Source organism: Manihot esculenta, chromosome 11 (genome assembly GCF_001659605.2).
Source record: "Manihot esculenta cultivar AM560-2 chromosome 11, M.esculenta_v8, whole genome shotgun sequence".
NCBI classification, from domain to species: Eukaryota; Viridiplantae; Streptophyta; class Magnoliopsida; order Malpighiales; family Euphorbiaceae; genus Manihot; species Manihot esculenta.
This window is the reverse complement of record NC_035171.2, coordinates 12,231,223-12,244,450: the sequence shown is the minus strand read 5'-3', so window position 1 is coordinate 12,244,450 and position 13,228 is coordinate 12,231,223. Positions and strand designations below refer to the sequence as shown.

General features: G+C 33.9%; 1 protein-coding gene across 1 annotated transcript; it reads left to right on the top strand.

Annotated features, from left to right (window-relative positions):
• Window positions 1–344: 344 nt before the first annotated feature.
• Window positions 345–9,303, top strand: LOC110626325 (glycerophosphodiester phosphodiesterase GDPD1, chloroplastic). Its single transcript, XM_021772153.2, has 7 exons — window positions 345–808; window positions 904–1,085; window positions 1,681–1,740; window positions 1,865–2,146; window positions 2,257–2,352; window positions 2,442–2,638; window positions 8,853–9,303. Exons 1-7 carry the CDS (start codon window positions 613–615, stop codon window positions 9,064–9,066), a joined length of 1,227 nt encoding a protein of 408 aa, XP_021627845.1. The 5' UTR covers window positions 345–612; the 3' UTR covers window positions 9,067–9,303.
• Window positions 9,304–13,228: the final 3,925 nt, after the last annotated feature.

The window sequence follows — 13,228 nt, the reverse complement described above, 5'->3', positions numbered from 1 at the left end:
TTTTCTTTTAATGCTCGAATGAGTAGGATATTACTCAAAAGATATATTAATATATTTTAAAAAAAATGACTTTCGTAATAGTTACTTTTTAAGTGAATATATACTGTTTTTTATTTTGTCAGTTGAAAAGTACAATAATTAATAATTAATTAAAGAAATAAATATAATAAATATTTTTTATTTAATAAAATGGATAATATATTACTGGCATTTTTCTATATTTTAAATTTCTACTAATCTAAAACACCTCATATATATGTGTAAATAACTTCTCCAAGGCTTTTTTTTATCAGGATTTCCTCTCTGTTCAGTGTTAATTACACACGAGATTTCAGGGAAGAAGTGCAAAAACGAAGTAAAACGATGGCTTACTGTGGTCGAGAACGCACCGAATCTTACTAAACGGAAAACAACGGGACTAACGAACGTCCGTTGTCAGGTCACTAACAAAATAATTAAAAAGAAAAAAAAAAAAGGAAAAAGCCGAGACTTGAGGAAGAAGGACTATGTAGAACTGAAAACTTGGAAGAATATCCAAAAGCGTATACCAATGGGGGAGAGGAATATTCTACGCCGAGATTCAACCCTGTTCTATTTCTCTCATGGTCTCCCATGTATACCCATCTCCTCCAAACTGTTTATTACAATAACAAATCTATAAAATCCCTTTTGTATCCCCTTCTCCTCCATCACTCTGCAATCCATAAAATAATGGCTCTTAAAGCCGTCCATGTCTCCGACGTGCCTAACCTCGACCAGGTCCCTGAGAGTGCTTCTCTTGCTCTCTGCACCGCCAGCTTCTCCAAAGGTATCATATTTGTGATTGTTTCTCGTCGGATATTTCAATGTTTTGTTCGTTTCAGGATGAAGATTTATTAATTTTAGGTGGTGATGGTTTTTCAGGGGTGGAATTAAATAGGGTACCGTATAAGATACCAAAGTTTCTAGTGGTTGGACATAGAGGGAATGGAATGAATGTATTGACTTCGATGGACCAAAGAATGAAAGCTATCAAAGAGAACTCTATAATGTCCTTCGATTCTGCTGCTAAATTCCCTATTGATTTCATCGAATTCGACGTTCAGGTTAGCTCCTGTTTCCCCACTCTTGTAAATCTCGTCCATCAATATTTTTTGTTCCATATCAAAACCGGAACTGGGTTTTGATCTTGAATTGAGAAATCGCGTCACAGTTTGTGGGCGGCGTCGATCGCCGCTTCTGGTTGCTTTTTTCTTTGTCCACAGCATGCATAGAACGCTAGTCTTGATAATTTTGGTTTTCAAAAATCTAATTAAAAAGTCAATAGTGAACTGAGTCAAAATAGTTCAAAAGTATAAATCTTTGGATTGGGACGATGTCGTTTAAATTATCTTGGTTTTTAGCTTTCTTTTTATTTTTAGTAACATTCGAGCAAGTTAAAAAGGACTGCGATTGGTGATTTTACACTTTTCTAGTGAGGTAGAGGATTCCACTACGTTGACAGAGCAAATACTCTGTTTCAGTCCACAAACGAGGATGCGAATTTTCTGTGCTATGTTTCAGAATATTGTGTTCTTTTGGGAGGATACTGAACTGATTATGTTTATTTTGGTTGGGAGTTTTTGAATTTTCCTTTTTTTTGATAAAAAAAATGAATTGAAACGTAGTATGGAGCTGAATGAGGCAGACTTTTTTTTGTAGGTTACCAATGATGACTGTCCTGTCATTTTCCATGACGACTTCATCATCTCTGAAGAGAATGTAAGTTCCTCCACTACTTATGAGGGAAAAGAAAAATTCATTTTTGTACTCTCAAACGTTCCATTCTTATCTTTGATAAAATCTTGGAATGTGGATGTTGATTTTATTTTTTGGTAATTTTCAGGGTGTTATTTTTGAAAAGAGAGTGACAGAGCTATGCTTATCTGAATTCCTGTGCTATGGCCCCCAAAATGAAGCAGGGAAGATTGGCAAGTCTCTTCTAAGAAAAACAAAAGATGGGAAAATTGTCAACTGGAATGTAGAGAAAGATGACTCTCTTTGCACATTGAAAGATGCATTTCAACAAGTGGACCCTTCTGTGGGCTTCAACATAGAATTAAAGATCGATGATCACATTGTCTACCAAGAAGACCATCTCGTCCATGTCCTTCAAGCCATCTTGAAGGTATACTAATAACTCGCCTCTCTCTTTCTGGACATAGATCACCCTTCAGCTTCAGCTTGATTCAAGTTGTATTGAGTTTCCTTAAGTTTCTTATCATTCTTGTGGTCTAGGTGGTGTTTGAAAATGTTCATGATAGACCCATAATCTTCTCATCCTTCCATCCTGATGCAATACTGCTTGTCAGGAAAATGCAAAGTACATATCCTGTAAGCCATCCCCTCAGGATTTGATGTTCTCTTGTTATTTACCATCTGTTATGTTATTTTTTTTCTTCTAACTGATGCTTGTTTTACAGGTTTTCTTTCTGACGGAGGGAGGAACTGAAATTTTCTATGATGTGAGGAGGAACTCTCTAGAGGAGGCTATGAAGGTGTGCATAGAAGGTGATCTAGATGGGGTTGTTTCTGAAGTCAAAGGGATTTTCAGAAATCCTGGGGCAGTGTCCAAAATCAAGGACGCCAACCTCTCCCTTCTAACCTATGGAAACTTGAAGTAAGCTCAAAGCTTTTTTTTTAATTCATGCATTATAATAAAAATAATTTTCAAATTACGCAAAATTTAAAAATATTTTCAGATTATGCGTGTTGAAGGGATGTATTCGGTAGTCATACTGCCGAACACACTTATTCAACACCCATGGGTGTCGAACTGCCACGTGGCGTCGTTGTTCGATACTGGTATCGAACTGCCATGTGGCGTTGTTGTTCGATACCGGTATCAAATTGCCATGTGGCGTCGTTGTTCGATACCATGGTATCGAACAACGATGCCCCTTGCCATGGGAGCAGTTCAAACTGCTCCCGTGGCTGATATGGCGTGTTCGGGACTTTGAGTGCCTAACACGCCTAGAGGTGCAAAGAATCTCTGCATCTCTGCACCCCTAGGTGAAGAAAATGTAGGCCTGCGCGGCGCTGTACATGCACAGCCCTGCAGACCTGCATGCACAGAGGGAAGGGGACTTAAGTCTCCTTCCTCCATCTTCCCATTCTCCATTTTCTCTTCTGAAATCTTTTCTCCTCAGCTTTTTCTTCTCATCTTCTCAGCATTTTCTTCTCCAATCTCTTAAGCAGTTTCTTCTCTCTCTCCACCTCTCTCCCCAGCAGATCTCCTTCATCTCTTTTCAACATCTCCACCATCATCATCAGGTTCTTCTTCTACTCAAATTTTTTTTTGAATATGAATATTTTCTTTTACATGTAAAATTAAAAATAGAAATGATGATTTTGTATATAATCGTAATTTTAATTATGATATGTATTGGAAATTTAAGTATAATAATTTTTATTCTAAAATTTAATTAATTAATAAAAATTTATTAATTAATTTTTAAATTTGTAATAAATTAATAAATTAATATTTGTATATAAGATATTAAAGAGTAAAATTTTTTAAAAATTAAAATCGCCCATAAATGATACAATTAATAAATTAATATTTGCAACCTTATGCTTCACTATTATTTCTGTTAGGCTTTATGTTTGGATATTTTTGAATGACTGGTAGGGATATTTTTGAATGACTGGTAGCCTTGCAGACTTTCTTGCATGTGGATATGAGTTTATTAATTGTTTAGATTGATAAATCAGAAAATTGCAGACTTCTTTGTATGTAGATATAAGTTTGTTAATTGTTTAGATTGATAAATTAGAAAATTGCAGACTTCCTTGCATGTGGATATGAGTTTGTTAATTGTTTAGATTGATAAATCAGAAAATTGCAGACTTCCTTGCATGTGGATATGAGTAGTGTTAATTGTTTAGATTGATCAATCAAAAAATTGCAGACTTTCTTGGTGTTGTAGTTGCATATTCTTTGTGGGGAAATAGATTAAAATCTCAATTATGTTTTAGCATATTTTTATTGTTTTGTTTTTTAATTCACATAAATTTTGGTTCAAAATGAAATTATTTTACTTTCACTAATGAACCTGTAGTCATTTGTTCACTAATGAAATATAGTCTCAATGCATACAGCTTATTAAGATAACTAATAAAATAAAACTTAAATTTCACTTAAATTTTAATAATTATTTTTTAATCAATTATTTTTTAATCAATCGATAACTACAAAAAAGTATTGTCTGAATTATAAAATAATTTTAATGAAATTGTAGACAACATAAAGAATGATAAAAATAATCTCAATTATTACTCTTAATATTTAATTATGTTACAAATTCATAATTAATTCTTATGTTATAAAAATAAACTAATTTATTAAAAATAACTTAATAATTAACTGAATTCTTTGCACTCCAAGGCTTAGCCTGGTGGAAAGTGCATCCTGTAGTCTTGAAAGGTCTAAGGTTCGACTCCCCCAACCCCTATTTTAAAAAAAAAAAAAAATTATCTGAATTCTTTGCAATATTTTATACATTTATAATAATAAAAATGATCAATATTTATCTATTTGATTCCCCACCCATAAAAGTTTTCTTATTGTGCCCCATCCTGTCACATATAGAAGGATTCCAAAAGGAACGACATTTTGGCTTATCATAAGGATCCACCCTAAGCAAATAGAAGTCTATTTCTGCATATGGGGGAGGATGAACAACAGGCACAATAAGATAGGAAATTGTGTAACAGCCCGGAAACCGAACTGCTACCGGCGCTAGGATCCAGATCGGCTTGAGGCCGCCGGGACCCGTAGCAAGCCTGCTGTGAACTCTGTGTACCTGTGAAATCCCATACATGATCATACATTTTCAGTAAACATTAAAACTTTTCTATGTTCCAAGGCTTAACCTGTGCATACTCTATCTCTGGTCTGTAAAACCCCTGCTAGAGCTCTCATCTTTGCTCTAGGCAGGTCAACTCATAGAATGTTAAGCCTGGTTTTTCATATACAATAAAATCATTTGCATAACCGACCATGTATATACAAAAGGGATTACAACTCATATGGTCAAGCATCATCTAAACAACATAAACTATCTTTTACAATTATATGTCCACACTAGCTATTACATAACTCTTCTCTTTATCTGTACTCTGCTGACTTCTCTAGACTCTGAACCTGCAAGACTGGGGTTAAGGGAGAGGGTGAGCTATACTAGCCCAGTGAGTAGTACATATAAAACATGTTATAAAATATGATCTCATGGAGTGCATCACAACACAAGTAAATCACATAATCTCAGACGGATTAATCAGGTCTTCATTCAGCACCCTATGGTACCGTGTGCCTGGCCCTTTCAGGGCTCCTCAGGTCTTCATTTAGGGGGCTAATGAATCCAAGCTACGCCCGATTTGTACATGCACTGATTAATGCAACATCTTCGTACTCACTAATGCAATACTATACATATGGCATAAATGATTCATGAAACATGCTAAAAATGTGAGTTCTCATATTCAAAGCTTTAGTTCAGTTCCACTCACCTCTGGCTGACTCTGTACTGACTCTGCAGGTTCTGAAGCAGTGCTCACTGTTGAACTCCTTGGTTCCTCTGGTCCGTTCCTACACAGGTGGACTGAAATGAGGAACCAACTCTCGCAAGAACATCTCTAAGAAACTCCCCAAAAACCCTCTAAAACATCCTAGAACAATCACATAAAACATGCAAAAGAAAGCTGGATAGGGCACTTTCGGCAGCAGGTTCGGCGGCCGAAACTCCCCTCCAGAGACGAAACTCATGCATGTTCGGCGGCACCTTCGGCAGCCGAACGTCTCGTCCAGAGACGAAACTCAACCTTCGGCAGCAATTTCGGCGGCCGAACCTTGCCTCCAGAGATGAAAGTCCAAATGTTCGGAGGCAAGCTTTGGCAGCCGAAACTGCCTCCACAAGGGGTTCGGCGGCCGAACCTGGTTTTGCCCGTTGGGCAGAAACCTGCTCTGTTTCATGCAAACTTCACCCAAAACCTAGCCAACATGCATAACAACTACTCCCAACTAGCATATACCATAGACCATGCATAAAAAGGGTCTAACACTAACCTATAACCTCAACAAACATAACAAACAACACTTCATCATGCATATACACCAAAGATCATCCAAAACCTCCCTTAACCTAAACATGCATAACTATCCATACAACTCTCATAAAACCTTCAAAACTCAAGAAAGGAAGTTCAGGATCTTCACTTACCTCTTCCAAATAAGAGATTGAACGATCCCTACGTGGAGATATGGAGAAAACCGTGCTCAAACTCTCCAAGCTTCCAAACTTGCTCTTTTGCTCAAAAACTTCAAAAATACATGAAAATCCATCAAAACCATGAAAGATTTGAGAAAACACATAAATCACTCAAGGAAGATCAAGTCTCACCTCAGCTCGTGCAAATAGAAAGAAAATCTTATCCATTTGACCGACCTAGGGCCTTTTATAGTTGGCTGGCCAGACCAACTACGGCGGCCGAATGAGAACCCGAATGCCATGCACGTTCAGCGGCCGAAAGTCACCTTCGGCGGCCGAACCTTGGTTTTTCTGCCTTGGTGCTTTTCTTGCAAAACCTTATACTTCTTTAACACTTTAAAACATGAAAACGCTTTCAAAACATAGGAAAACATAATCCGTACCCTTCCAGAGGATTCCGACATCAGAAATTCCATCGGACAACAGGACTTCCGATGCCGGACTCTAGTCGGGTATTACAAATTGAGTGTCGTAATATCGAGACTCACTCCCACTATTCTCCTGACCATTATCATCATTATCATCTCAGTAGACATCCATGAATCATCGTCATCATCATCTTCATTCTCGTCCTCGTCCTCGTCCTCATCCTCATCCTCATCCTCGTCCTCATCCTCGTCCTCATCCTCGTCCTCTACTCTATCAGATAAATTATTTGAAGGCCCTCCAAGACTATCAGATAAACCATAATCATTCACTACATTTTGCTCATCACATTGTTCATCATTTGATTCCACAGCAGTTTCAAATGGACCTATATCAACATCCTCATTTGTCGCATCAACAGAACGAAGTATCTTAACATATATTTCTATACTAGGTATACCACCAATTTGATACAAGTAATTAAACATTTTAGTACATCATCTTCACCCCATATCTCCATACATTTAAATTTTAAGGATCCATTCACAATTATAGGTTTTTTAAAGCTAATTGTCTCTATAAATTCATTATTCTCAGATAGTCCAATTGCACGAGCAATTTTTTCAACCAATTGATTAAAACTTATCCATTTACACATTGAAATAATTTTTGAAAAACCTCCATCATAATCGTAACCATGAGAACTATTTATAATATTTCCATCCTAATGAATATTAGCATATGCAGGAACTGCCATTTCTCTGATAAAAAAAAAATTCTTAAATATTTCAATAAATTAAAATTAAACACAATAAATATAAGATATTCATTTAAAAAAATTATAATTTTTATATACTTACCTTTTAAGAATGAATTACTGTATCACGTTTTCACTGAATCGATCATTGAAATCAATTTACTCAATTCTTGCGAATAAAAAATAATTTGTCTTGAGAATTTATTTTCCTTTACTCAATCTACTATATAAATAAAAAAAATTTAAAATTTAAAATATAAAATATTTAAAACTTACCGGCGTTTCTTTTTCTATAGTCGAATCGAAACAAGTAGATACAATAATTTTGTGAAATTTGTGAAGGAAAATAAACAGTTTATAGAATGCAATTTGCTGAGATATAGTGCAGATTTTGGGTAATTTACAGAGTGGTGGGTGGGGTAATTTATAGGGAGCTGGGGAACTAGCCATTGGCTAATTCGGCAATGATGGTGCCGAACAAATGCATGTGCTTGCAGGTCCGCGTGGCTCTGCATGCAGCACGCATACCTGCATGCATGCAGAGTCACGCGGATCTGCATGTAAAAGAAAAGTGTTCAGCACTATAAGTGCCGCATACCTGCATGCAGATCCGCGTGGCTCTGCATGCATGCAGGTACGCGCATGCAGCACGCGTACCTGCATGCATGCAGATCTGCGTACCTGCATGCATGCAGAGCCACGCAGATCTACATGTAAAAGAAAAGTGTTCAGCACTATAAGTATCGAACACTTTGTTTTTAATGCAGGTCCGTGACAATGCATGCATGCAGGGCTACGGACCTACATGCAAAAGAAAAGTGTTTGGCATTTATAGTGTTGAACACTTTTCTTTTAATGCATATGCCGTGGCTCTGCAAAAGAAGAGTGTTCGGCACTATAAGTGTCGAACACTCTTCTTTTAATCTACCTGTGATCCGTGTTTGGCATCTTGGGTGCCGAGCACGCCACGCATGCAGCCACGGGAGCTGCATGCAGTCACGGGAGCAGTTTGAACTACTCCCGTGGCAAGGAACAGCTTGTTCGACACCCATAGTGTCGAATAAGCTGGCAGTTCGACACCCATGGTGTCGAACCCTCTATTGTTCGACACACTGCTGAACACGCTCTGCTGACACACAGAATCCGAAAATATTTTCGGATTCTACGTGAATTGATAATTACTTTTTTTATTATGCATGAATTGAAAAAAATGCTCAGTAAGCTCTTTAATATACATAAACTTTCTCATTTCATGCGATTTTGATACTATAGAATTGTCAAGTTTCAAAGCTTGCCTGCAATGTCAATCTCTAGTGTTAGAATAAAGTGGTCAAGTCCCAATCTAAATATTGAAAAGATCCTTGAAGTTATTAAATTGAATATCGAATATTTTGTGTATTATTTGAAATTTTACGCACTGAAAAATTATTTTTGATTTGCAGTAATGTGCCTGAAGCTGTTTATATGCAACACTTAATGGGCATAAATGGAGTGATAGTTGATCAGGTTAAAGAGATAACTGAGGCTGTATCTGATATGATAAAGCCATCTAAGGTGGATGAGGAAGAGGAGGAGGAGGTAAAATCAAATCCTCAGTTCTCACAGAAGGAGCTCACATTTCTTCTGAAGCTGATTCCACAGTTGATACAGGAGTGATGCAAAATGCTCCTTTGTTATACACTACAGTTTCTCAATTTAGGCTCCCTTTTGATAGCTTGTACATGATGTATATCCTCTTGGGAGCTCAACATGCATACATACGTCCCCACAACGTGAACAGGAAGAAGAGCAACCATTTTTAGAACTTGTTTGATTGAGATAACTCAACTAGCAAGAAGTGTTAAAATTCTATTTGTTTAGTTGGTCTTTTTTTATATTTTCTGAAGAGTCAAATCTCTTATTTTCTTCATTTGGGTGAGGGAGAGGGGGTGGGGAATCGAATCTTAATAACTAGAAAATTCTCATATATGCCTTACCAGCTCATTTAATGAGTGGTAGACCTTCACCTAAGCTAGTTAACTTCTTAGAAAGTAAGACGTTTGAATCAAACAGGATATAAATTTTTATAAAAAAATTAATAAATTATATAAGACACTTTTGTTTTCCCTTTTTTTTCTTTTTAGTTTTAAATTCAGTTTTAAGAGAATGTTTGGTTTAAATTAATAAAATTACCTTACTAGATATTTTTGACTTGAACATTTTAAATTTTAAATGATTATATACTTGGTTAAAATAATATCAAGTGCTAATAAATATTTGACATATTTAATAAAATATAACTTCTAAGATTATTTAATTAAAAAAATTTAATATTTATATTATTTTGCATTTTAATCTAGATGTTTAAATTTTAAATAAATTAAACTAACGTTTTCATTTGATTTTAATTTTGATTAATTTTTAATAATAAAATATGAGAGTTCAAGTAGTATATTATGTGTAATATTTTATTATTTTTAAACATAAATTAATTTTATATATAAAAATAATCTTAATTTATATTTAAATATAATTAATTAATATATTTAATTTTTAAAAAAATAATAATCTAATGGTTAAAACTTGCGTTTACGGTTTTAAAATTTTATTTTACAATAACGATCATAAGATTTTATAACAAAGCGAACAAGTTTTGTTCACTTACGCTAATCCGCGAGTAGAAGCGACTTTTTCGACACTGTTCACTCATGAAAATCTGTGAGTGACGGGCAACAGGTACAACAGTCACCTTCATGCCTGCTCCAATTTAAACTCACAAAAAAATTTTTTTAAATTTATTTCATTTATTTTGGATCGAGAGAAATTTTATAAAAAGAGGAGAAATTTTGAAAGACATTCCAGAAGAAAATCACTTGATTCTAATTAATATTATTGTTTCAACTGCAATTAAAGTAATATACTAATAAGTTTCATGTATTTTTTTAAATAAAATTTATTTTACATTTTATGTAATAATTAAGTTTAGTTATTAAAAAATAAATATTTAATATTAAATTAATTATTTTTAGAATGTAAAAGGTTTCATTTCATTGATCAAATCTAATGAAAAAGCTATTTAGTGATTTATCTGAAAAGTAAATATATTAAAAATTATAAATTTTTATTTAAATATACATATATCTTATTTACTGTGATTAATTTTAATTTAGTTATGTTTGCATGATTTTTATATATATTTAAATTCAATTACATATATGTTATACTCAAATTGATTGATTTATTTAGAAAATAATTTATAAAATTTTATTATAAAAAAATAATTTGATGAGATTAGAGTATAAATTGAGCAAAACCTATAATGATATTTTAAATATTTATAATCAAATTTTATATAAATATTAATAATTTTTATTTAGATTTATAAATTGCTTTAATTTTTAAAAAGTGAAAACTTTAAATTAGATATTATTATTAAAAAATATATTATTTAGTTAATAAAAAAAATTATGAATGAAATTTTGTTAAAGTACATTATAATTTATTTAGTATGAACTTATTTGATGATTTTTTTCACTCGTGACAATTAAAGTACATTATAATTTATATGAAAATATTAACAAAAAATTCAGGAAAAATATCATTGAATTTTTATTTAATATTCATATATAGTACATAAAGTTATATATTCATTTTATTTTTTATCAAAAAATGACAATCCTGCATATATTAATATTCACTGTAACAGAAATATTATAAATAGTTCACATGGATATAATTATGATGGAGATTTTTCAAATATTATTCCAAATGGTAAAATGATAAGTTTTAATCAAAAAAATTGTCTGTACAATTAAATTAGCTGATAACAATGAATATATAGAGGAGATTAATTTTATAAAACTTATAATTTTATATGGACTAATAAAATTTGAGTGCATGGAAATATGGGGTGAAAATAATATATCTTTTATGTTTGATTACATATCATAAATTAGTAGTATAATAGTATAGAAATATGTGTTAAGATAATTTTTAGTGCTAATGTGATGAATGAGGATGCCAATGTTGATTCCTTTGAAAATGCTCTTCAATCAAATGTTGAACAATATATAGAGCGATAATTATAATTTATCTAATAGTGTTGAAGGAAGGTCAAATAATATTGGTGATGTTGAGTTGGAGGATAAAGCCGAGGAGCAGGAGGAGGAGAACAATGATTCATGGATATCTGCTGAGGATGATGATGGCGGCGAGAAAGATAGTTTGAGTATGCGTCAATACTACAACACACTTTTCTCAACTTATTGTGCCTATTGTTCATCAGATTTTAATTTACTAAAGATAGATCCTTATGATAAGCTAGAAGGTTGTTCCTTTTGAAATTCAACTAAAAAATTTTCAGTTGGGATGATATTTCATTCAAAAGATTCAGAGGTTGTGACTACAAAAAACTATCACTTTAAAAGTCAACATCAATTTTGCTATAGGAGCAGAACATATCCTATAAAATATAAAAATAAAGACAGTGATTGTGCATGAAAACTTTGAGTATAAAAAATAAAAGGAGAACGATATATGGAAAATACCAAATATAATGGACCACACACCTGGACAAATCCTCAGTTATTCAAAAACCATAGCTAATTGGATGAAAATTTCAAATGTGAGCAACAACATGATTTAAAAATTACGACCCTATAAGAAAAAATGAGAGATAAATTTGAATACGAGCCGTCTTATAAAAAAACATAGCAAGCAAAGTAGAAGAAAATTGCAAAGTTTTATGGGGGATGAAATGAATCACATAGTCGGTTCCATAGATTTATGATAGCTCTTCATCATTTCAATTTTAAAACTGTAACGACCCGAAAATCGGACCGCTACCGGCGCTAGGATCCAGATCGGCTTAAGGCCGTCGGGACCCGTAGCAAGCCTGACATATAACCTGTAAACCTGTATAATCCCATACATGATCAACAACATGTATAAAAATTTAAAACTTTTCTTTTTAAACATCCAACTCAACCTGAACATACATGTACATAGTCCTGGTCATAATCATGATCCCTCTGTGGGATCTCATCAATGCCCCAACGGGCGATACAACATGAGATGAGTTGGCTTCCATGAACATTATAAAACATTTCTATAAATCATGTATCAAAAGGGATAACAATACTCATAGGGTCAAGCACATCTATAACCTCAATATTCCTCATTACATAACATACTGAAATCTCTTACATTACATCATAGTACAATTGTCATGTCCACAATCTAACTATTACAAAAAAACATGCTTCAAAACTCTGGCTAACCTCCTGGTCTACCCTGTACCTGCACATCTGGGGTTAGGGGAGAGGGGTGAGCTATAAAGCCCAGTGAGCAGAATAGTAAAACATTTAAAACGTATGATAACATGAAATGCATCACATCACAGCTAATCACATCAAGGATGGATTTGTCACCAATAGTCCCCTACATGGACCAACTGTGCCAGGGGCGTAGAATGGGCCTCACTGGTCTTTCTCTTACATAACATAACATAACATGGTCCAACTGTGCCAGGGGCGTAGAATGGGCCTCACTGGTCTTTCTCTCACATAGTGCCAGGGGCGTAGAATGGGCCTCACTGGTCTTCCGTATCATATCATCATCATCATAGCATAGGGGGACTAATGGATCATTCAACATTCATCCACATCATCTAACATAATATGCAATGCACATATTCGTGAGTCTAATGCAACACCCTATTATCTCATGGCATTTATGATGCGTGAATCATGCTAAACTGATTTATTTATTTAAAAGCATAATAGTTATTCCACTCACCTCTGGCTGAAGCTCTACAGACTCTGAAGCAGCTATCTCACTG

What these genes read in the sequence shown, in the direction of transcription:
- LOC110626325 (XM_021772153.2), top strand. Translation starts at nt 613, where the DNA reads ATGTATACCCATCTCCTCCAAACTGTTTATTACAATAACAAATCTATA. An exon ending in TCCTTCAAGCCATCTTGAAG is followed by an intron (nt 2,147 to 2,256) that starts GTATACTAATAA and finishes CTTGTGGTCTAG; the next exon opens with GTGGTGTTTGAAAATGTTCA. An exon ending in AAATGCAAAGTACATATCCT is followed by an intron (nt 2,353 to 2,441) that starts GTAAGCCATCCC and finishes CTTGTTTTACAG; the next exon opens with GTTTTCTTTCTGACGGAGGG.